This window comes from Nesoenas mayeri, assembly GCF_963082525.1.
Source record: "Nesoenas mayeri genome assembly, chromosome: 7".
Lineage (NCBI taxonomy): Eukaryota > Metazoa > Chordata > Aves > Columbiformes > Columbidae > Nesoenas > Nesoenas mayeri.
In genome coordinates, this window is record NC_137551.1 from 23,437,973 (window position 1) to 23,464,058 (window position 26,086).

The window sequence follows — 26,086 nt, forward strand, 5'->3', positions numbered from 1 at the left end:
GGAGACAAAGCTCACTGCACAAGCAAGCCGATAGCCTATAAGTGACTTGTAGTTTGCATATATGTAAGGATTGAGGTAGTAAGCTGTACAGGCTGTACCAATACAGTTTGTAATATAGAAATCAAGCTGATTTTGTTCAAAGCTGACTGGTTTTATTGCTTATTTGACAACAAACAGAAAAAAATGCTTTTTTCCTGCAAATGTACCTTCCTGTTTTTCCCTGCTTCCAGAGAACAGGCTATTGTTAACAGATGTTGAAAGCATCCTAATACTTAGACTTTTTCAGTGCTCTCATAGCAGTGAAACAAATGGGAAAGTATGCATAGTATATAATATTGTATACTCTCTGTGTATGTGAACACTGTTCAGTTTCATTTTAAGATTGTGTCACGTGTTTCCAGGTTGATCAAATGGCACCGAAGTAGGGAAGGAGATGGGAATCAGCTGGACACTGTTAACTTTGTGCAACTCATGTTTACTTGTAGAAGTAAAATTAGTAATGTGGCAGTAATTGTGATGAACACAGTGTAGGCTGTTTTATACTAACTGTAGTCATGACAAAACAGGGCAAACAAGTTCTGAATGTGCTGGACTTTCAGATTTATTTTTTTTAAATTCTACCAAAAAGCATGTTTCATTCCATAATAATTGTTTCCTGTAGGAAATTCAGGCTTTTCTATAATAACAAGTAGGGGTGTGTGTGTGTGTGTGTGTGTGTCTTGTCATTAACGTTAGGGATTTTGTAGCTTGTCTTCTTCATACAATACTAAAGTTTGTGATATTTACGCTTTTTAATTACCTTTAATTTTATAATGTTGTTTTGAGCTTTCTTAACCTTAAGGAACATAAAACTCTAAAACAGTGTGTTAAAAAATGATGTGTTTGTCAAATGTTCCCATATATCCATATTATTGTTTTTACTATTTGCATTGTGGCAATTTGCAGAGTACCCAGAGGCCAATCTGTACAGGAATTCATTTCATGTTTATTATACTTGGATATTTTAATTAGCATTTGGTTGTGTCACTGTGACTAAGCATCTTCAGAGAGAAGAGGTTTTGTCAGAAATTTCCTGCCATAGTCAGTTCCCTACCTGATTCTCTGTTTTCTTTGAGTAGAAAGGCAAGCATTTCTTTGAAGGTATTGTGCTTAGAGTTGCTGAGTCACATTCTTCCAGGTACCTTGTTTTCAACTTTTATAACCAGTTTTTCAGGTTTAGATGTAAGCACAAGCTATGGGAAATCAGCCCAAAATCTATTCTGCTACACTGACAACTCAGAGAAGTCAGGGGAGGGGTGCAAGAGTATAAAAGCAGGACATTTAGCGATGCTTTCCCATAATACTCTCCCAGAGATTTGCCTCTGGGATTTGCCTCTTTAGTTGCTGTCTCAATATTTATTACATCAGAAAAGGTTTCTCTCCTCCTCTTGCTCATTTTCTTTTCTGAGCCTACGTAAACTTTTCAGCATCCTAAAAGGCCCATGGCAAGGGGACCCACAGTTTGATTTGCTTGCAGCCCTGCCTGTGCTGATTGGATTCAGTGGGCTTCAGTTTCCCCTTACTGGAAGAGACAGTGAACAATCACTCTCCATTCCCTTCTCTGTATGTTTTCCATTATTGTAAATGTATACTTCATACATTTAACTCTACATTTGACTTAACTATACAGTTATAGATCATCTTTTGCATTTACTGGAGTACAATGCTTGCAGACTGTCAAGCATCTGGCGGAAGAGGTGATATCTTTTTAAGCTGCTGTGCATTTTTTTTTTCTTCAAAACTTCAGCACTAATTCAGCTTCCTCATAGACCTGTACAGACCTGTTAGTTGTTCTAGTATCTCTTAATTTGACATGTCAGCTTCCATTAATGCCTCATATAATGTAATTCTCTTACAGATATTTTCAAATTTCCTAATTGTCAATGGGGTTTCTGATCTTTTTACACAATTTTAGCCTTGCTATTTAATATTTCTCTCATGCATGTGCTGTCTTTTGTGCTGAGATGCAGATGTCTATCTATGTGCATGACCTGTTTGCCATTAATGGAATATTCATCAATAGTCTTTACTGTTTTATGCTCTAAACTCCCCATTTCTGACAATGAGCTATACTAGATTTTGAAGAGTACCGTCTCTAAATCCTTCTCTGATTGTGGCATTTACCCTGTTTTTTATGTTGGTGCTTAAAAGCACAGTGGGATTTCTACTTCAGTGGACTTTTGCATCTGTGATCTCTGTCAACGTTGTGCATTCAATGTATTCTTTCTGATCAAGACTTTTCTGGTGTTCATAAAAAAAATCAGGCTGGTATTCATGTCAGAACATCTTTCCTGGCTTCTGTTCATTACCTTGTTTTCCATATATAGGGTTGCTGCTTCTTTTTGTAATCTGTCCTTTACAACTGGAGACTATTACTGATATATTCATTGTATACATTTTTCTGACTAGTTTCCCTCTGCATGTCTTGATTTTGCTCCTTGTTCCTGTTTTATTTCCTGTGTTTCTCTGTGCTTTTAATACCTTTATGGTATTAATGCTTCCTTAGGTCTTGCTGGAAGTCAGTTTCATGTGATCCATTACCTTTGAGTTTATGTGCACTGCTATTTGTAATTAACACCCTAAGGCTGTTTGTATCAATTAATTATAATTCCGTCCCTGGAAACAATCCTCCATGAGATGAGGTGACAATTAGTCTTTTCAGAGTTGAGATGCGGTTAAAATTTATACATCTCTCTACATTGGAGGATTTATTTTTCAACTCTGGTATAAGGAATTATTAAATTCTGAAGCTGGTGTGTTCTGCAGTGCTGCTTACATACAGACTTTGAATATTTCTTTATCTTCTGAATGAATAAGTTTGTTTTTAAGACAATGTGTGTATACTTTGGCAATAATAGCAACAACCACATCAGGCGATCACCAATAAATTCTTCACTTTTCATTAACAAACTGAATAGCAGCCATTTATGTTACTTTTTGTCAATTCTTTACTGAAAGGGTGTTTTAACACTGAGTAACAGCTTGACAGGCTGTCCTAGTTAACAACGATTTCCTTCAAGCGCGAGTTTTTGTGTTTTATTTAATAATATTCTAAAGATTTACTTTTTTTCTTGTTAGCTAAGCTGCTTGCTTCACCTACGTGTTCAATATCCACAATACAAAGCTTTTCTATGTTTATTTTGCTGTTTGCCGCTCTGCTCAGCTTAGGCCTCCGTTCACTCGGGGGGAGGTGAGGCAGCCCTTGCGGGCAGGACCCTGCCAAGCGCGCTGAAGGGACCATCCTGCTCTGCCCCATGGGGGCTTGGGTGATCTGCTTTCTAAATCTCAAAGAATGGGTTTGAAATGTAAATCTTAACAAAGATTCTTTCATAGCTATTATACACAATTTCAGCAGATAACTTCTTGGGTTTCATTGCTATTCATTTGCAAGGGATTGTTTTAAAGCTGATTAGGTTTATTGTCTTGTAAGGATAATGTAGTCCTGGAAAAATAGAAGCTATACTAATGAACATCATTTCAATAACTGGACCACCTAGCTGGGACCTTAAATGCAAATTCTGTTAAAGCAAAACAGTAAAAGCAAAAATGTAACAATTTTACTGAAATATTTACTTCTCCAGGAAATAGCGTTAACTATGAATACTACAAAATCTGTTACAGGTCGGTCTTCACTCTTTCCTTTTGAAGATGGCTTCCTAGACGATGGTCATGGTGATCAGTCTTTATCATCGGGTCTCAGCTCTCCAACACGCTGTCAGAATGGTGAAAGAGTGGAACGCTATTCTAGAAAGGTGTTTGTTGGAGGTCTTCCTCCTGACATTGATGAAGGTACTGTGAATAAGTTACATTGGTGAGATGTGGGAATTAGCTTTCATATAATTACTTTTAAAAGGTCAGATTTCCATAAAAACAAATGTGTTTTCCCAGGTATATCGCTTGTAGCGCTTGTTGCATTATTTAAAACAAACACCACCACCCCTTGCAAGACCTGAGCATTTATTTGCCATTCTTATGTACTTTAGACCAGAAGACATGGAGATAGAAATGCCTGCAGAGCAGGTCTTCTCATCTGCAATAGCATCAGGTGTTCCCACGTATGTAAGTGGGAAAGCTGAAAAAGGGAATTTGGTGGGTCCTGTCACTCCTCCAGTCCTTCCTTGTTCTTTTCAAAGGATGGGATTGACTTTAAAGACTTCATTAATACAGTCCTTACCAAAATAAATTAGGCTTTAATCAATCAGCTCTGATATCTAGCATACATGCAGGGGAATTAATATGGTTACAAAATAATAACCAGTTTAGTGGGGCTGGTCAGGTTTTTTCTCAGTCGCTGTGTGCTCTACTTGTGTGTGCTCCCACACACCCTGACTCCCAAAATAGAATTGGAAGGTTTGGGCGTTTTTTTCATATTATAGCTGGAATCCATCACTATCTAGCTTCAGTTGGCATACACAGGGAATTTGATGATGCCTTATAATGACAAGAGAGGGATCTCTGAATCTGATCTACTAAATTGAAGCCTAAAGCACATGCAATTTTAATAAAAAATAGTATGAGTTACCAGGCTATGGTTTGCAAAGAGCTCAAATGCAGTTCCCATGTCACATCATGAGCTGCAGGACTGTTGACAGAGGAACTGCTGTGCAATCTGAATCCCCAGCTGTAAGAAGCAGCAGACCAACAGGTATGACTGATGTGACATTGCTTTGTCACTCAGAATCAAAATATATGGCCAGCCTTTCCTGCAAGGAAGTAACATGACCATGTGGGAGCTGTTACCCTCTTCCACGAGAGGTCTACTCCAGTAACACTTTTTTCCTTCAGCTCCTGAGTTATACAATATGTGTGGTGTGGCTCTAGTCGCTTGAAAAATCTGAGGTGTAGGTGTCAGATAAACTGGACACATCTGAAACAGCAATCAAAAATATTGGAAAAAACACTGCCTTTCTCTTCAGACTTTTCTCCTGATGGATTATTGTTCCGATCTATCTAGCATCACATTAGACACAATTGTAAACAACTTCTTTCTTTAAAGTACATAAATAGATGTATTAAGAAAAATAATTTTAAAAACAACTTAAAATACTTTTTTGGAAACATTTGTATGTAAACCAAAATTGTCCTCTAAGTTAGTTTTAGATGTGTGTTCCATGGTGTTTCTAAACTCATGCACAAAAAGCAAAGAAATAACTTGTTAATTCAAGGCAGATTTCTAGAGGAGACTGAGGAAGGTGAAATCCCTGGAGCCGCATGACCTGACGCAGCCTGCTTTCTAGGGCATGCTGCAAGGAGTGGCCACGCTGACATGTCGCTCCTCCGTCAGTCCCATGTGGCTGCATCTGACCCTGGTTTGTGCCTATAATTAGAAATAGACCGCAGCTGAAGCATAGTCACTTCTGATAGATCATGTTTGCATTTAATCCTGCTGCAAACGTGCGTTAGTGGCATGTAAAATTACTTTTATAAGCAGCCATGTATAGCATAGAGGTGAAAGAATATTTAGGCATCCTCTATGTACATTACTGCAGTTTTCACTGCTCTTAATAGGTATAGAAAATAGTGGTGGTGTTTTGGTGTGGATTATTTTTTTTAGTAAGCATTTTTACCTTGCCACTGTCAGTGTTCAGATTCTCTCTAAGGTGCTTCATTTGTTTTTTGTAGATGAGATCACTGCCAGCTTTCGTAGGTTTGGACCTCTTGTGGTGGACTGGCCTCACAAAGCTGAAAGCAAGTCATATTTTCCACCTAAAGGTAATTAGTTTAATATACATTTATGCAGGCTGTTTTGGTAAAAGGAATCTATGTCTGCAATGTGGCAATCCATTATAAAGAAAAGATTAGACTCTTTATGACAAATTTTCTCTCAACAAGCATATTTTCAGCAGTTGCCATTAAAGAAAAAACACAATTCAGTGACTGAAATGTGGTCCTGTATGTGTGCTTCTTCAGCAAATCTGGAGTCCTTGAATCATGCCTTAATATACAGTAGGCTTACTTTAGAAAGCAAGTTGCAGAAACTTCCTGATGCTGATTCTGTTTCAAGTTTGCATATTGTAGAGACTATAGGAATAATGCCAGAAGACATGCTGGATTGGGGGAACCGGGTATTTTGTAGAGAAGCATGAGTCCTCTTTGTGTGTTCTGAGCCAAGATGCTGCTCGGAACCTCGGGCTCTGGACTGCAGCAAGGAGCTCTGCTAAGGACCGGGCAGGCTGGCGTCACACGCAGCTGTCGCTGGGATTCTAGGTTGGAGCTTATTTGGTTCAGGGTGCTTTAGAGTGCATGCAGGTGAGGTAATATTTTGTCTGTCAGCAAAACATTACGCAGACCTGTTTTAGTTGAGAAAGAACTATTATGGGGAACCTGCCTGGGAGAGTGACTTGGCTAAATCAAATTGCTGTTACTGTATCCTAGTCTCTCCTATGAGTTTTTATTATAGTATATACATTCCATTTTCAGTCATGCCTGCCTCTTGCATGTAGTTTGGGAGCTCAGTCATGATCTGAACCAGTAGCATAAAGTTACACACAGAATTTCTGACCTGTATGTTAAGATTCGCTGTTCTCACTGACCCTGAAAGCTCTTAATTGGTCATTAAGGCCACTGAGTATTTTGGCAGAACAATGGGCTGTTCAGTCAGTGAACTAGCTTACCCTACAATATTTTGATAGATTTATTTGACTGTAAAATCACACAAAAAAAAGCCAACTTAACTTATCTGGAAGCTTAAGCGCTGGAGGTGAGAAGTCTGTGACAAATGCTTGCCCTGTAAACAGTGTTTGGGGCACTTAATACCAGAACAAAACCCCATAAATGCTCTCTCCTTCCTGTTCCATTCTCACAACTCAGCCTTGCTGTCAGTAGTTATGCAACATCTGATATTGAATCTAAAAAACAAAGCAAGACAAGCAAACCAAAACCAACAACAAAACACCCCAAACCTCAAAAACCCCCGTATTTTCCTAAGGACAGTTGATAAAAAGATATGATTTTCCCTTTTTATTTTATTTTGAAGGCCTTTAGGATGTTTTTGACTAGTGAACTCTGATTGTGGCTTCACTTGCAAGTTAAAAAAATTTAGTAAACCCAGCTTCTCCTTGTCCCCAATATCTCCTGGTACTCTTTACTTTCTTTTTTCTTATTAATTCACTAAGTAACTATTCATAGTAGATCAACATGGGACTTCCAATTATGATTTTGTTCTGTATCTGTCAGTGGACTAGTTATGCCTCACCAAACTTGTAGAAATGTTTTTGAACAAGATCTATTTTAGCAGAAGACAAGGGAATGCAGCCTCACTTCTATTTTTGTCGTGATTCTAATATAGGAAACAGCTTTCAAAGCCCCTGCCAGTTGCCCTGAATGTCTGTCTGAAAGTGCTAAACAACAGTCAATCCCAACTGTTCCAGATTTATTTATAACTGACTTCTTAGTTATCAGGCAGGGCTGCAGCATCATGCGTCCTGCATTCCTGTCTTTGAGATTCACTTATATTTATGTTAAGTTTGGTAGGGCAGATGTACTTGACTTACTGTGATTCAGTACAGGCAGCATCTGCATAGAAGAGAGAATGTTATTACCAGGAATCAAAGGGTAAACTTTGGATGTGTATTATAATTTTTTTCCACAGCTTTTCGTCTATTTTATATATAAAGAGTACTTATTTTCCAAACTTATTGCAGAATCATTGACACAAGTACCACAATAAAATGTCTCCACTGCTGTTTTTCACTAGAAGTTCCTGTAGAACTCTTTTTTTTTTTCTTTTACCTTTTTATTTTAAGCTGGTTTGATGCCTTATCAGGCATTTCTTTAAGAAATACAGTGAAATGAGAGGAGATGTTTGAAATCAGACTTGGTACAAATCCAGTGACATGACTTACTCAGCTGTCAAACACTTGTGAATTCAAATGGTTTCTCCCTTTTTCTAGGCATCCTCCACGTTGCGTTGCTAGTTTGTAAATTCTCTGACATTTGGAATATGATTCTTTCAAATGGAAAATATGTAAAAAAAAAAAGCACAAATTAAATTATAGAGGAGAGAATGAGTTTTTTCTCATGTGCTAGCAATCTCTAAGGTAAATGAGAAAAATGGATTATTGGAATGCAGCAGGGATGATGTGGCGGCTAATCTTTGTTCACACATTAATAAAGCTTGACCTCCAAGGCTTCTCCCACCTACCTGAATGTGCCCCACTGGCAGTAAAACTGAACCCTGCTCTTTCTGAACATACGGCATCACTTCCAGGCAGACATTAGTGTCCTTTTGATGGATGTCCTTTTCATTACTCCTTGGTGTCTGTAGGGTCAGACCAGCGGGCAGTGTCTGGACTTACAACCAAGTTCAATATTTTTTTGTTTGCTTGCTGCGGTAAGCGTTCAGTCAGAGGTTGGGAGCAGACAGCATCAGCAGTTGATGCTGTGGGTCAGCAGAGTCAGCTGAGTTTTACACTGGAGCAGTTTTACATCATGGTTTTTGTGTTCATAGTTACATCCAGGTGATGAGATCCCTTGCAGTCCTGAGTATATTAATACAGACTTCCAGTATCTACTTACTGGTATAATTTATTGAATCTGTGGAATGTTTACTTTGTTGGTGCAATATATTAATTCCCTATAGTCACACTATATGAGGAACACTTTGATATTCTTAGGACTAGGAACAAAAGGCAGCAGGAACTATTAGCCACGGCTAATCTGATCAAGCATGAAATCTGAAAGATTAAAATAAAAATGTTGCTTCCAGTCTGGTGACCTCCCCCCAACCCTGAGGGCTGCATCTGGTTAGTTTAGTCGGCAAGTTAGGCCACAGATGTGTAGTCAGTTCTAACAAGCCGTATTAGCTAATGTATTAGTTGGTATGGTTGATTAGCTTAGGTGCAGTGGCATGTGTGCTGTATTCAGGACTAGCTGGGGTCCAGAAACATTCCTGCAGCAATCAGCTTGAACAAAGAAGGCTTCCTGGATTTGGGATCCCGAGCAGGATGGTGTCACCACAAGCTTGTTTTGGCGCATTACTTCAAGTTTAGTGTTGGACCTGATGGACATAAACTGGTTGTGTGTGAAATAAGCTTAACTGCAGTCTCCAGCATGGTGACTTACACAAGGCTTATTTCAGTGCAATGCCAACATTATGACTGTGGACCTTGGGAGACTGCAGATCAACATGGATGTGGCTACACCATACTGCCCAAGCACATCTGTACTGTCTGTATTATCCAGGTTTTACACCAGGTTTTCACTACCCTTACTGAATCTTGCCTGACATCACAGAATACCTTGTGATCACGTGTTTGGGAAAGTGATCTGGTTTGGTGGATGGTTGAATTTTGGTTATTATAATAACAAAACCAAAATCATCTGATGGATCAAGTAGCCTTTACAGGATGTGTTGGTTGCCAGCGAGTTCAATATTTAGGTTGCTGAGAGAAGAGGGACCGGTGGCACCCAGCCGTTTTGTCTCTGAAAGTGTGTATTATGCACTTGGGCAAGAGAAGCTGCTAACAGTTGACAAGGAGTACAAGAGGTTGCTATTTCTAGTTCTGAGCATCTGTATTGTTGCCTTCACATTTCCTTTTACTCCTCCTATGCGTTGTAAAGCTGAAAGTGATTTTAATGCTTTGCTTCTGAATAAGGCCAATTCATTCCCATTGCCTGAAAAGTCTTTGGACGACTTCCTTCGAATCTGTCTGGATGTGTTAGTAACAGAACTGGCAAAATTGTATATGCCATGTGTTGGTCTTGGGTAAGCAGGTGCCCAGTTCGGAATGTATTTACTTGGCTTTCCGCAGAGTTTTGGGAATTAATGCTTAGACAAGTATTTTTTAAGTACCTATGAAATGTTGAGAAATAATGAAATATGTGCTAAAGAATGTAGTTATCAAATGTACTTACACGTTACCATGACACAATCTATTTCACTCGGGCAAAATCTAGATAATTCATATTTTATTGAAATATAAACTGAGGGGTTTTATTACTTATTCGCTGGTCTGCTGAGTTAAGCAAGGCTTATGCTAACTACAGTCACTTTTTTTCCTTTTTTTAATTAAACAGATGGTGCCCACTGTTTCAAAAGCATTCTTTTAGGTTATTTTTTAGCAGATTGCTAGCTTTAAAACAACTTGACTGATTTATTTCCTTCTGATAACTACCATTTTTCTAGCAATCACTAAAAACTACACAACATATTTTAAAATGACAAAAATTATGCAAAAGCCTTCCTCTGTTCCTTTCCGTTGAGGAGGACTGATGTTTGGATAAAGGTGAGAGATAGAGTGAGAAAATAAAGTCCAGCATAAAATGCCAAGCCAATTTCTGTCTTCTAGGAGCAGAAGTCAGAGATCATAGCATTTGCTAGAATGGAAATTGATGTTCCTTATCCAGAAATACACTGCGTGGCAAACAGCGATGCAAGATCTTTATTAAACTTTATTTACATGTGTTCCAACACACATGTGTGCGGTATCAGCCTTTTACCCACTGCTGTCTGAGGCCATGGATATATTAGGTTGGTGCAAAAGCAGTTGCAGTTTTGGACCATTAATTTTAAACCATTATAACCAGGATCAAACATATCTCTATTAATCAAAATAGGAACCAGTACAATCAACAGTTCTGCCCAAATAAGAAATAAGTTGGTTTATTCCTATAGTGTAAAAATCTGCGCCTCGGGATTCAATGAATTCTTGCAAAGCATTTCCTGCATCTTGCTGGTTGTGGAAGCGTTTTCTCTGCAAAACGTTGTCGAGATGCTTGAAGAAGTGGCAGTTGGTTGGCAAGAGGTCAGGGGAATATGGTGATAAAGGCAAAACTTCGTAGCCCAATTCATTCCACTTTTGAAGTGTCCTTTGGGTGACGTGTGGTTGGGTGGTGTTGTGGAGAAGAATTGGGCCTTTTCTGTTGACCAGTGCCAGCTGCAGGTGGTCAGTGCATCTCACTGATTTGCTGAGCAGACTTCTCAGCTGGAAAGGTTTCGCTGGGATTGAGGAAGCTGCAGCAGATCAGACCGGCAGCAGACCACCAAACAGTGACTGTGACCTTTGTGTGGTGCAAGTTTGGCTTTGAGAAGTGCCTTGGAGGTTCTTCTTGGTCCAACCACTGAGCTGTTATTGCCAGTTCTCATATACAATCTACTTTTCATCGCATGTCACAATCCAATCGAGAAATGGTTTGTTGCTGTTGCATAGAGTAAGAGAAGACGACACTTCAGAATGATTTTTTGGATCTTCAGTCAGCTCATGAGGTACCCACTTGTTGAGACTTTTCACCTTTTCAATTTCCTTCAAATGCTGAATGGCCCTAGAATGATTGATGTTGAGTTCTTCGGCAACTTCTCATGTAGTTGTAAGAGGATCAGCCAAATCTCCTCAAATTTGCTTTTTCTCTAACATCATTTCCATAGTCTAAAATAAATATAAATTAACCAGCAAGTTATAAATCAGTAGCAAAGAAACCATAAAACAACAAAAGCACATTCAGATGATGTATAATATAACCACATTTAAGAATGTATTCCAATATCCAATGACAAATTTCAACAACGCAAAAACCACAATTCCTTTTGCACCCACCTAATAATTTCTAATCCTTGTTGTCTTCCCACAGCAGGGCAGCATAATCCCAAATCAATGCAATTCATTTGATGTGTGGTAGCAAAATGCAGCACACACTACTCTGCTGTTCTGTAGCTGTGTAACTTAAGGCTGGTTTTGTATAGAATTTTATTTTAGGTTTTCAACGACTTTTGTCTAAGTCTCTCTTTGTAATACTCTTCGCACTATTTCCTGTCTTCTCCTAAATGTTGGAGGGTTCTTGGTGTACTGATAATGGTAATTTTAAAATATCTGTATTTGAGACTGCTGTGCCAGTTATCAAAAAGCATTCAGGGAGATTGTTTCATAGTGAGAATCTCTGTCCCTAAAACTATGTCATTTCCAATTTATTTTTCTAGGAGTAAACAAGAATCTGGTGAGGAAAAATATAAACATATTTTTGAGCAATCAAGCCTAGGCAGAACAAATCTGATTCTGAAATAGCTTTGCAGGATTATCGTCTCACAACTTTCATGTTGCTTTCAACAAAAGCAGTTTGCTTTTGTAATTGTTAGATTGCTATAGAATTTTTTTTTTATCCCTGAAGAAAGCACATTTTTGTAGCATTCATTTGTGGACCCTTCTCCTGTCAGCACCTTGTGATGCCTAAGGAGTGACCGGGGCTCTTGAGAAAGGGCTCAGCATCCACAGGCTCCACTGGATGTAGAAGTGCAGGTGTTTATGTCTGTCTTACCTAGTTGCTTACTAGTAACCAAATACATTTTAAAAGGCTATTTCTTATGAGAAAAATATAATGACTGCAGCCAAATATTCCTGAGGTAGTTTGTTATCACTGAAAACCTTATTTTGAGAGCCAGGGCATGGAAGTTAAAGGATGTGTGACATAGAATTCAAGAATGAAATTTGGGTTTCTGGGTTCTAGCACAATCATAAAGCAGAGTAAATCCAACCCCAGCAGCTTCTGTCTTCCTCAGTAGTATAAACCAAATGTTCTTATGAGAGAAAAACCTTGTTTTTCAGAAAGTAATTTCTCCCTTTCTGCCTATTTCTCTCTCTTCTTCAGTCTCCTTATGTGGTGTCAGAAGGCTTGTTCCAGTCAAGACAGGACAAATCTGATGCGATGCCCACAATTACTGGGCTGGCTCATTTTCAGGACCGGGAGGGGCGGGGGGGAGGGCAGATGTTGGTCTGCAGTTACTAATAGTGTTGCTCAATTATTATGCTGTAAGAATAGATCTAAGAACAGATCTTGTGGCACCACATGCTTGATAACACTCTGTAAGACATTTTCCTAAGTGGAATAAGCTCTTGTGAGATTTTATGTAATGGGACCAAATCAAATTATTTTCTGCCTATAACACAAAAGAAGGCTGTCTAAATTTAGATCTGTCCTATCAATAAATTTAGCCTTTTTTTTCTTTTTTGGTCATGTTCTTAAGAAATTGTGTTTGACTTTTAGTCTACGCCATACTTGTCTGTGTAGATTTTTTTTTTTTTTTAACCTTCCTCCAAAGATTTCAAAGTTGTTGAGATCTGTCCCACAGGTTGCAGCACATCCTCTACCCTCAACAGGTTCTTGGATACTTGCCGGTGTCCTGGCATTTCTGGTAGTTCTTTTGTTCCACTAAAAAACATTTTTAGGATCAACAGTCTAATCACATTGGATAATACGATGTCTGTGTGCTGTAGGATGTTGTACATGTACAACAGACAAATAAAGGACATTTTTCCAGTTTTTGAGGAAGTAATATGCATTTGGGGATAATGTGTCATACCGGACATAAATCCAGTAGCTCTCCATCCCCTGGGTTCCTCTTTATAGCTCAAGCAGATTATTTAAGCAGGAAAAGTTCTGCTGCCTCCAAAGTGAGAGTTCAAGGGCTGTTACAGTCCTAGAGTTGCCTTTCCAGTGTGTGTTGCTAATATGATACATTTTACTGTCAGACATACCTGTTATGCACATGAAAATGAAGATTTTAGTATCTGGTATCTGAAGACGAATACAACTCTACAGTTTCTCCTGGCTGCACTCTAATCTGCCGGAGAAACAACTTGTTTTCATACTCTTCCTCACTAATGCACTAGTCCCCAGAGTCTCCAGAAAAAAACTGGAAAGACAATCCAGTGATCTGTTTTCAGTTTTAGCCTGGATGTGCATCTGTCAACCAGCCTCTTTCGTATCTGAATCTATCGCGAAGTGTTTTATATAATCAGGGGGGTGGCTGCAATTAACCATGTAACTCCATTTTACAGCATTAGTAATATATTGCTAGAAGAGTTTTGTAGTCTATTCAGAGGTTTTTAATAGAGGCAAAATACATTTTTTACATCACAGACGTCAATTAAGTTGTTTTCCTTATATTCAAAATTGCATTACATTGTAGACTTCTTCTGTTGGATTATATGATTATAGGAAGAAGACAGGGCGTCTCATAACTGGATCAGCAGTCTTACGACCAGTGTCATCAAAAGGCCTTGAATTTCCCACAGAAAAAAACATCGGGTTTCTGAAAGACCTAATTGATTTCTTGGTGGCAATTAAAGAGGCTACTTTGGAAGCCTGTATCATGGGCTGCAGTCTGTGTACCCCTTTCCTGTTAAGTCGTATCTAACGCCCCTCAGGTTTGCTGTGACTGATGGGCTCGGTAGTGCGTTACAGGAGGAGAGATACTTAAGCCATATCCATTGCTTCCAGCAATTCCAGTTTTGAAGTTCATAAGCATCACGTCTGCACCTACTGATGGGTTGTTTTTTTTTTTCATAAGCCTCCTGACTGTTTAGCGAAAAGCTAAAGGTCATATGTTGGATTTACATAATTTTCTATTTCCAGAACAAATTCTTTCCATAAATCATCTAGACACTTTTCTGTTGGCCATTTGGCAAAGAGGCAGGCTGCTTCTTTCACTCACAGCCTGGAAGGGTTAAAATTGCAATGGGATTTCTTATACTTTACATGAACTGTTTTATTAGACTACCTTGAGTTACGTCACAGTTGATATTTAAGGCTTGTCTCAAGGGGATTGCTGCTTCTAAAATCTGAAGAGCAGCTGGTTGGAGTCTGGGTCATGCATCTACTAATCACTACTCATCACCACAAGCTTTCAATCAAATGTCCAGTTCAATAGGTTCTGTTTAAATAGCAATTCCAAGCATCCACTCTCTGGACTAACTGTTGCAGTAAATTTGTTTGGGTGCATGCTGAAATAATTGACTAGGATTCTTCAGTAAGACTTACCTATGTATAGTGCTCATATTTTTTCCTTCATTGTTGTGCAGCTGTTACCTGCAGAAAACCTCTTGAAGTTTTGACTTATTTAGACTAAAAATTCCTCTGACTTAAATGGAAAATAGTCAAGTGTTTGGTTAAGTGATGCAGTCATCTGAAGAACTGATGGTGGCCAAAAAATAAATCAAATTTCAGACAAGTTTACTGATGTCTCTTTTTGACAAAAAAAGGAAATCTTAAAGATAATTCTTATTAAAGAATGCATTATTTGATGAGATTTTCAGGAATGTGTCTTGGGTATTCAGTATTCTGTACTACATTGGTAACTGAAACCAACTTACATGCAAATTGAATATTTTTTTTAACTTATTGGGCAATTAGTTTTAATAGAGGTAGACGTGGTTATGAACACAGGTTTTAAATCTTAATGTTCTTAAAGATTATCTCAAAGAGAAAGGAGGAGCCCCATGAATTTATCTTCTAATAATCAAACACGAGTCTTACAAATAACTGGCTATCCAAATCCAGGACAGAGTTAAGTTCAAAATTTCAGCTATTTTTAGCTCTTTCTTTGGGAGACACATCCTTTTTTAAGGAAAGCTTTGTATTTAGTGAAACAGAAGCACATGGAGCTTGATGATTGACTTGATGCCATTTCCTAAATAAGAGCACTGAATCATGCATCTTTAGGGGTGTGCATCTCTGTCATTTTTATGAATGATAAATATATCAGGCTGTGATATATGGTATACTAATTGAGTGTACATGTGTGTTAATACTGCTGTATCAAACTGAGTCACTGAGTAGCTTACACATCACACATGGCCTACTCAGGAGGGAAAAATATGGTCTGGCATAGATTCCCACTGGATTTGTAGCTACTATGAAATGTCTGTATGGGGAAAAAAAGTATGAATTCTGATTGAGAAGTCTCTTATTGAAGAAATACAGGATATTTCAAAAAGATGGACCCAATTTCAAAAGAGTCATCATTTCAAGTTGAGTCCATCTTGTTGAAACACCCTGTATCTTAATAGTGAATAGATATTTAAGCTAAAATGAAATATATTAAATAATTCCATGTACCTGCTGTCTATAGTGAAATTTTGGATGGACTAATGGCTAAAAGTCTCATAAGCAGACTGAAAAATATGTTCCTTCTTCACTATTCTCACTTAACAGGACACATATGAAAGAAAATGCTGTTTTAAATGACTGTCAGTTCACAGTATCTATCTAAATTTTCTTTCAAAACCCACTAATGACTGAGACACCAAAAAGAGGTTTAAGGCGGCGAAAACAGAGTGGAGAAGTGAAAGCATTACCTGGGATCCGAACATATCGAAGTAGAGAAAAAGCCTTCCATCACTCACCTATAGGAAGTCATCAGACCTCTTTTGTGAAATGGAAGCAGTAGAATGTTTATCTGATTAACCACTTCTAAAGCCAAGTACATTTGACTGTGGTTTGCATGCCCCACCCTGCCACTGAAATGTGACTTTCTTTAAATGTTGCCTTTAGTTTTGTAAATGGAAATACATGAATTGATCTGTAAGTATTATAGGCTCTAGGATAAAAGCAGTCGTTTCAATAGTGATATCAAGGACTTGATAATATTTAGTGCTTTGCTAACAGCTTGTGCCATGTCTTGTTTTGATAATAATTTATGAAGCACCAAATTCTTCTTTCAAATCATTGAAATAAGTTCAAGGGCATGACTGAGCGTGGTGGTGAAGAGAGGGATTCTGTACTAGCACTGCAGCATCTTCACTGTTTCTGAGGGTCATGTGAAAAACAAGTTGTCTCCTACTCCCACCCCCCTGACAGTTGTAATAGCTTCATGCATTATAAGCTCATGCTCTCTTCACTAATTCCTATAAGCATTATATTTTTAACATTCAATTTTCCATTCCTAGAACCACTGCAGTGATGCACACAATTCTACCCCTAAGACAATGATACGATAATGTAAAATTAGTGCAATATCATATGAATATATAAATCAGCAATTTATCAGAGGTAATATCCCAAATTGTACTTCTATTCTCTCAAATCAGAGGTTAGGACTGGCAAGGAGAATTCATCAGATGCTGGAATGAGAGATGCTGTGGCTGCCTCTGCCCAGGCGGGGTATCTGCCTCCCTCTCATTTCACAAACTGGGAGCTGCTGTGTGTCTCACATCTTGGTGCTCTGGCTGGCAGTTCTTAGCTACTTTATACCATGCAAATTCTACATAGTTTTGGGACCTATGATGTACATGACTACTGATTATACTATATCTATCTATATAATCAGCAATCTGTTGTATACCAATGGAGGCCATGAAGTTTTCATTTAATAAAGTGAAAACCATAATTTTTTAGAGGATTTGATAGTTCAAATATATATATATATTTAATGTACCATTCTAATCTCCCAGGAAAACGCATAGTTTTGGAAAAACCTTACATTATTAAGGAAGGTTTTTCAAGCTGCATCTTTTCTGTATAATTAACAAAGACAAGGAACTTGAGCAACTACAACCTGAAAACAACTGACATGTGAGTGAACATTCCAACCCCTTACTAACCAGCCATGCACCACAGCAGCAATTAACAAATTGACCACTTGAGTGAAAGAAGACAAGTCAAAACCTGGTACTGAAGCTCTGCATTCTGTTTTCAAACTGTCTTACAGCTTCAGTTCCTCTCCAGGCACAGTTGACTCAGTGTGCAGAGCAGATCAGCCGTCTGCTCACAGGAGAGGTGCAATCATACAAAATCAGGAAACAGGTTGCTGCTTTGATCTGTGTAAATGACACTGGCTATCATTTTGATGGAAGTTCTTTACTTTGCATGAAGCTCTTGGCAACAGTCCCAAGTGTTTTTTCTAGCACAGCTCTAGTACAGTGCTGTTTCCTTCCTTCTTTAAAAACAAATTTTAAGAAAAACATATAGTTTAAAATTAAATATATTGTAAACCCCAATATCAAATTTTCTTATTTAAAAATAACTGACTTCACCTAACAAGTAGCCTGGATTTTTGGACCTTTGCTTTTTTCCCCTGAAAATATTTGTGTTGAATTTATTTTGCCTCATGCTAAGGCAACTGAAATCAAGCAGACAATTTATATTTATCTAGAATTTTTCTATGTTAATGTTGGTTGGAGCAGAATTGGAAATTGGCTTATTTGCAAAGAAGAGTAACGGGTTTTGTTCAAGCTTGGAAACTGATTTCTTTTCAGCCATCTGTTCAGAGCAATAGCAGCAGCCCTGACCCCCTCCAGAGGATGACAATGAGCTGCTCTGCTCAGAGCAGCCACCATTTCATATTGCCCTTGAAAACCAGAACTGAACAACTCAATTCTGTATTTAGTTGCTCTTTTGGTATTTATGAACATAAACAAATGTTTTTTTCAAGCTGCTAACCCAGTAAACTTCACAGAGATAGCTCTTGCCTCATCAAAAATTTAGTCTTTGTCATATGATTAATTCATGTGACTACTCTTATAACTACAATAAACCAAATTGTATGTTCTAGCCTTTATGTTTTTATACCCTTTAATGCTGATTTATAGCTTTTATAGATCATGTTGCAGTCTGAAGTTTTAAAATGGCTGTGACCTTTGAAAGAAGAGACAACCCTATAAACTTGCTGTTGCAATGTTTTACGCTACTGTAGAAGTAAAATGCCAGGTAAAAAGATACATTATTTTAGTGTAAGGTTTGTTTTTGTTTTTAAAAAAGGCATTTCAATGTTTTCTTTCTCCATACGGGTGGGTAGGAGTATTTTTACTACAGGACAAACCGATATGGTATATGTATACTGATGGGTTTTTTTCCCCACGAGCAGTGAAAGTCTTGAAGTAGTGATGACTAACAAATCCCTTCTGCTTCTTGACTTGTTTTTGAATTGAAGGGACTTTGTGAATCTTTAGCTGTATATATTCACTACAGCACTTGGGAAATGTCCTTTCTATTCAGCACTGAAGTGCAAAGGAAACATTTGGTTACCTCTCTCATGTCTCAAAAATAATGTATGTCCTCATGGAGCAAGCAAACATTCTGGGGATGGGTAGGTTTTTTATGACAACATAGACTATTTCTAATTTCTCTGTTGTCATATGGTAAGATCATTAGTAGTAGGGGTTAAATGCTCATTTCCATTCAACTCTTCCATATGATGTACTTACTTGCTGACTTTTCTTGGTGTACATCCTGTCTTCCATTTAACTTCGTGCACTTAATTGCTACTTAGATTCAGGATCTGATAATTAAAACAAACAAAACCTACCCCAAAACCTATCTTTAATGTGGCATATGGGGAATTTCTTCCATACTCAGGCTTAGTCTGACAAACGCGTAAAAATGAACAGGAGTCTCGTTGTAAGATGTTAAACTATTCACATTTCTTATACACATTTTGTTTTTCAGAGAAAGGAATCAGCTGCCAGGGCCATATACTGACATTTAAAATTAGACTCACTGAAGGAAATTCATCTTTGCAGCTCTGACTAATACATAATTTCACTCTTCTGCAGTAGCTGAGATTACAGCCCTTTCTATTTTGAGGTTTCTTAAGTATTTAAAGCCTTTGATGTTTTTTTAACAATCCAGCCATGTCACTGCAATGTTTAAAAGAAACTTTGCATTTTTTTTAACACCTCGGATTTTTATTTTCCAAAAATGAGTTTCATTTTTAATAGTAATTTATCTTTGGATTTAGAAATGTGTTTTATTCATGTTCAAAGCATCTTCTAATACGATTACTTTGAGCAATGACTCGTCACATTAACTGATTTAGAAATTTGGTTCACACTGTTCCTAAATGTTCTTTTGCTGTGGGTTTTTAAAATAAATTTATTCTAAAAGTTCTAGTAAATACAACTGTAATCCAATGCAAAACTATTTTTAAAAATCCAGAAAAAAAAATAACAGAAAATACTATTTGTATTTCATTTTAAAATTGCATCTATTTAAATCTACTAATTGAGGTAACCATCTAAAAATAATCCCAAAGACATGAGACTAGAACATTAATTTTCTTTGCCAGTTTAACTCTACCTTATTTTTTTTACATAGTAATATGAGGTAGATAATTATATTGAAATACTTTTACAGAGATCCTAAGTGGATGGTAGATGTCATTGTAATCTTGGAGCCTGTAAAAGATCAGGAAACACATTGTCTAAACTTTAAAAAGACAGAAAGAAAATGTGCTTCAAGGTAGTTTTACTTTTTTCAAGTAGTCTTTCCATTTGGCATATGAAATGAATACATGTGACTACTTAAAGACTGTCCTGACTTGCTATACAGTACGCAAAGAGATAGACCCTTAGAATATGATTTCTGTATCTGATTTTGTAAGTAGGCTGAATTTTGTGCATTATAGATTTGAGATTAATTACATAGGAAGTCAGTAGATGATATGCAGACCTCTGACATGGATATTCAAATACTCTTTGACCTTATATATAAATCTTCATTATAATTTCTTTTTTAATTTGAAAAGTAACCCCTATCCTAAGGGTGAGCAATAGGTTAATCTTTCCCTATTGCTTATATAAAATGTTTGAATGCCAAAATGGTGTCTCTGTATCAGAAGGCACAGCTCATGGTTGATGTATTTGAAGAGCAATTTATAAATTGCTGTTCTCAAATGCAGTAACTTAAAGAACTTATAAATTACGTTTAGTATTGACAAGCTGTGCATCAAATGGTAAACTTCAGCTAATATGAAGTAATGGAGCTAAGTCACAGTTAACTGAAGTTTCTAAGAAAACCTTCTGATGGAGTCCAATCCATCCAGACTTCCTTAAGTGAGAGATCTGTGCAGCTACTTCATTAGCACCTTTCTGAAATATTCCCATATCATCACTAAGTAACTGGAGACTGTTCAGACAGCCTTAGCACTTTGACATTAGTAATTAATCACTTAAGCTGAAAGGAGTGTAAAAATTCTAGTATACCCAACTTATTTCCTACCTTCTCCCATAGGTTACAAAATGCAGTCAACGATTTTGTTTTACTCCACCAAACTTTGTGCCTGATGATGGCACTGCACAAGGAAGGTGTTACCAGGTTTAGAATAATAAAATAAAGCCTTTAAAAATTTTTTTAAACATATTTTATTAATGGATGCTCTGAAATGCAGTCAGTCTTTTCCTGGTGAGCCATGAAATGAATGAAGTTGGATCATCTTTACGTTTTGAGCAATATTTTGGTCTAGAAAAGAAGATGATCTTCTCTGATAAACTCTACCAGCTATGGCTGGCTCAGTTGAATGCTGTCTACAAGGCCAAAAGTTTATTTTCTCCCTTGCTTGGTACATTTAATACACATTCTACCCTAATAAAGGTTCGTGAGTAGTTGTTTTCACTTGACATTGAGAAAGGATGGGTAGAACACATGCATGATGCACTTGTAGCTAAAACTCCAATCTGATTGCCTATAATTTGTACCAACATGACAGTTTTTAACGTGAAAGTATGAATATCAAGATTCCGCTATCATGAGAAAGGCAGAGTAAGCACCTTAATAAGCTTTCCATTTAGCTTGTTCTGGAGAGATCATGGTGGCCTTATTACAAGATATGCTTTCAGTAATACAGAAAGGTTCCCATCACTAGAGAAGGTTTGCCTATGTCGATGTTGAAATAAGAGATTTTCCAGACTGTCTAGGCTGACAAAAATGCATTTTCCAGACTATAGCAATATTATATGGTAGTTGAAGAGTATCTTGCATTTCAAGCAATGACCTTGTTTCAAGCTTGTGAGACACAGTGTATATGCCAGATTTTCCAGTTTGTTCTCAGCAAGGTTAAGTGAAATTAGACCAAGTGGTCTAAATTATCCTTTCTTACGGAAATTGTGTCACTGTTTAGATGTCAGAATGGGATATGTACAAAGGAGCTTGGTTCTTGTACTGCTTTCTGTAAAATAATGAATCCTTGAGCTCACGGTTGAGGAGCTCTGTGCTTCAGAATCTAGGGAAATTAATCTTCTCATCTTCCCACTGCTGTACCCATTTAAAAGCTGTAGTGAGTTTTTACAACAAAATACACTGTTGCCTTTTTCCAGTGAATTGCAGAGTGCAATGTTTATTGTCAGCACTACAGTGATGTGTTGTACCAACAGCTGAGGAGCTGGATTGTTTCTGCTCAGCCAAGAAGCTGTGTAACTGTGCATATAGAATATACAGCTGCTGTCAGGTACCTTGCTATTTTCTGGGGCTTCAAATATCTTGCCTGTTTGTGGAATCTGCGTCAGGAACAGTCTCTTGAGCCCTCAAACATTTAGAATATCTAGTCAGGTAAGAAAGGATCACTGCTGAGGTCTGTGTGCAGCATATTGCCGCAGCACGCTACCAACATTCTTCTGTAGGGGATTAAAATGTTGAAATTCAATAAATCTCTTACTTCTTGTAAAATAAACACATATGCTTTTAAGTCATATGATATCTGTGATACAGAGAGAGGAGAATGTGCTGAAGCACATGGTGCTGAGGAATTTTAAACAACTTTTATTTATTTATTTTTAATTTTTTTTATTTAGCATCTGCTAAATAATTCAAGTTATTTGGATTAATAAATTTTTATTTTAGAAACTGTTCATCTGATTAATTCTACCTCACCTACTGTCTTTCAACGTGAATTAAATTTTGTTTAAACCTACATGCCCCTATAATTGACCATTCTGACTACTGGAAGTAAGTGGCCATGCACTAAAGCTTTTTGGGGACTAGGCTCATCTCTCATTGTGTGTAGTAGAAACAGGAATGGTAATATACAGTAGAACAGGATATAATGCATAAAGTAGATCTTTTTGAGAATCTCTTAAGGAAGGAATACTCTTAAAGGTTTTATAAAGTTACAGCCAAACTTGGTATTTAAACACAGCTGATGGAAAAAGAGAATTAATTACTCTTGATTTACAGATTGGTGTGCTGTTTCTGCTTTACATTGTGGCTGAAGTTATTAAATACCATGTTTTGTTCCTGTGTAAAAAAAAAAAAAAAAGTTATTTCATTATTAAATTGCATCTAGTATGAGATAATACTTACATAATGTTAATTTTGGTACATGTATTTTCCAACTTCATTTTTTATACTAGAAACTGAGTTCATTTTTTATTGGTACTGGTATCTTTAATCTACTCCCACTATAGGTATGCAAGCTCCTTATTTACCACCAAGAGCGATTATCGAACTGTTTTGTTTTCTTGGGCAGATCATTCTTTCTAGATGTGTTCCGGCCTATGTGTATGTTGTTAACACAAACTTTTTTTGCCTCTGAAGCCAACAGCTGCATAGAATTTAATATTCTTCAAGAAGTCAAACAGGACTGGAGACAGCAGGATAAGAGAGAACTTGGTAGATAGTGACTGTACAGAGGAAAACACTTTTTCAGTGTCCTATTTTTTTAATAAATCAGAGAGGTGTAGTATTTATCTGAAAAGGACATGTCAAGTAGTATTCACTCAATGCTCAGTGCAGAATTAGAGTCACTACTCTATTAATAGCAAATAGACGGTGTAAAGCTCAATCAAAGGATGTCATAATTTATAGATGGTGTATCATCGTGTAGGCGCTTGGTTTGTGTCAAGAGTCTTAGGCAGAAAAAAGTCTAGCAGGCCCTGCTGAGACTCCAGCTGCCTCTAATTGCTGCAGGTTTTCTGAAAAGAGGTAGCCTGTAAGACACACAAGTGCCAAATTCTAAAGGTCAAAGCCAACAGTTCACATTCAGTGAGAAAACGGAGTTGTCCCCATTATGGAGCAAAAGATCAGTGCATGCTCCACAGGAAGTCCAGCAGCCAGTCTGTACGTGGCTTTGCTTTGGGCCCGGTGTGCTGCATGAGTTTCGCTTCTGAGGTAGCAAAAGCATGGATTGCTTGGGTCAAATCCTCATTCAAATGTAGTAATATTAGATAAAACTGAAGAAAGCTTTCTTGCCAGCTGCATTCAGAAGAGCACTGAATGCCACACACACTTAGTTTTACTGGCTAAATTAAAATCCTAAAATTCTGAATCACTTAGAGCAATTTTTATTGGACTTACTTCTTTCTGTCTTTTGAACTGCTTTATTTAAATATAAATAACAACAGCAGGTCTGTTACTTATAATAAAACACATCACATGCCATTCTTTTTGGCTCATGCTTATTGTTTTTAGGTAAACATTTTTTTTCATACTTAAGTATGTGATCATAGAAGTCTATTTATCTGTCTACCTGTCCACTGTTTCGACACTTTCTTCTAATATTTATTCGTTGTATAGTAACCACAAACTCGGTGCCCCCCTTGTAAGATGATAATCACTGATACCAGCAGATACCACTGATAATTAGGTCAGATACAATTGTTGGATAATAAGAACTCCTTATTCACCAGCATATATTATCACACTCAAAATCATTACTTAATCAAATAAACATATGCAGCAAACACACTTGTCTCTGTTCTGAAATTAGTACTGGACAAAGGTATGATTTCCTTGGTGAACTTCATTTATGAAAACAAACTAATAGCCTTAACACTTATTTGTAATTTGTGTATTTCATTAACTTCTTGGGTTTGTTTTCTTTATTAAAAAATGCATTATAAATTAATCTGTTTTTTTTTTTTCTTTCTTGTGCCTTTATCCTTTCCAAGGTTACGCCTTTCTGCTGTTCCAGGAAGAAAGCTCTGTACAAGCTCTGATAGATGCCTGTCTGGAAGAAGATGGGAAACTTTACCTGTGTGTGTCAAGTCCCACAATCAAGGATAAACCAGTAAGTAGCTTATGCCAGGACACGCTGGTTGCTAACGCATTTGCTGTTCCTCTTTTCAGTTAATAAAGACAGACATACTTACAGTTAATTGACCTGTCCATTTCCTGTTGCTGTCCTTGCTGTTACATTGAATTGACTTTCTGTATCAGTGTAACATGGTTTTAGCATTTGCTTCTTTCTGATAAATGCCATGTTCAATTAAGTTTTATATTTGATAATTCTGGTATCACACAAGAGTATGCATCCTTTTACAATGTTAGCTGTAAAACAATCGGATTATACTTTTCCCCTTGATATTATTTGAAAGGAAGGAAAACCTTATGCAATGAAATGAAGAAACTTTATCCACCCCCATTAAAATCCAGATAGCTTCCAATATCCCCATACTTCATTAGGTTTCTTAATTATTATTTTTACTGCATGCAATAACTAACCAACTTATAATTTAGGTCTCATTTACCTTAAATAAAACGGCAGGATAAAAAGAAGTAATGGAGACAGCCATAGCAGAATAGAAGAAACAGAGTAACCTGCTTCTATAGTTCAGATCTCTAACAATATTTAGTCCGAGTCTCTTTTGTGACTATGGGTATACACAGCTGAAAACTACAGACAAATATGATTAGATAAAAAATGTGCTGCCTTTTAAAAATACTATTTAAAAGCTTGCACAGATAAATGAAAAACCCCACAGTGAGTGTGCCTCTGTGGTTTCTAGAATCAAAACACTACATGGATGAACAGCTTTATCTAAATAAATTCTGAGCACTTTTTTTTCTGTGTAATCTAAAGATTCCTTATGAACTGTGGTGCTTGCTGCCTAACAGAAGTGAGCATTCATACATTATAAAAACTTCTTTTGTATCCAAGTACAGAAATTAATTTTGTCTCCACCCCATCAGTGCTTAAAATTTGTAGATCACTGTATGTCATTTCAGAAAAGCCAGAAGCCCCAACTACAACTGTAATAGCACATACACGGTAAAATGTTCTGAAAGTCCTTTCACAGATTTCCCATCATAATGGCGATTAGGAGCAGGGAATTAATGAGGCAGTTTGCTCTGTTGGAATTTGACTCAAGCCTGGCCTCTAGAGGTGATAAATGAACTGTCCACCTTCTTTCAAACACTTCAATAAGCTTACGCCACTGAGTTACTGCTTTTGCTAAGTTAAAATTATATTTTTAATTACAGAAAGGTTTGGCAGTTGTTTCTTAATTTTAATGGAGTTGTCAAGTTCCTCTACTAAAAACAATCCTTAATACAGGTGCAAATCCGACCTTGGAACCTAAGTGACAGTGACTTTGTGATGGATGGGTCTCAGCCTTTGGATCCAAGAAAAACTATCTTTGTTGGAGGAGTTCCACGGCCCCTCCGAGCTGGTGAGTACAAGGAAAATGTAGGACATGTAGTAGCAGCTTCCAGATTAAGTAGAAAAGATGATAAAAGATATATGGTGTATGTAAAAGAGCAGAAAGTATACCCTGTGTTTTCCAAAGATCATAGCTCACTTTCTAAGTCAGTAGTGTCTTCCTGTCTAGAAAATACAAAAGTGTGAACA

At 37.2% G+C, this 26,086-nt stretch overlaps 1 protein-coding gene across 1 annotated transcript in view; it reads left to right on the plus strand.

Moving 5' to 3' along the window:
• Positions 1-26,086, plus strand: part of CPEB3 (cytoplasmic polyadenylation element binding protein 3) — a 93,607-nt gene that overhangs the window by 58,040 nt on the left and 9,481 nt on the right. Inside the window, exons 5-8 of the mRNA XM_080347581.1 lie at positions 3,661-3,828; positions 5,662-5,751; positions 24,408-24,526; positions 25,793-25,907. Coding sequence (XP_080203707.1) covers positions 3,661-3,828; positions 5,662-5,751; positions 24,408-24,526; positions 25,793-25,907 — 492 coding nt within the window. The remainder of the gene's footprint in view (positions 1-3,660; positions 3,829-5,661; positions 5,752-24,407; positions 24,527-25,792; positions 25,908-26,086) is intronic.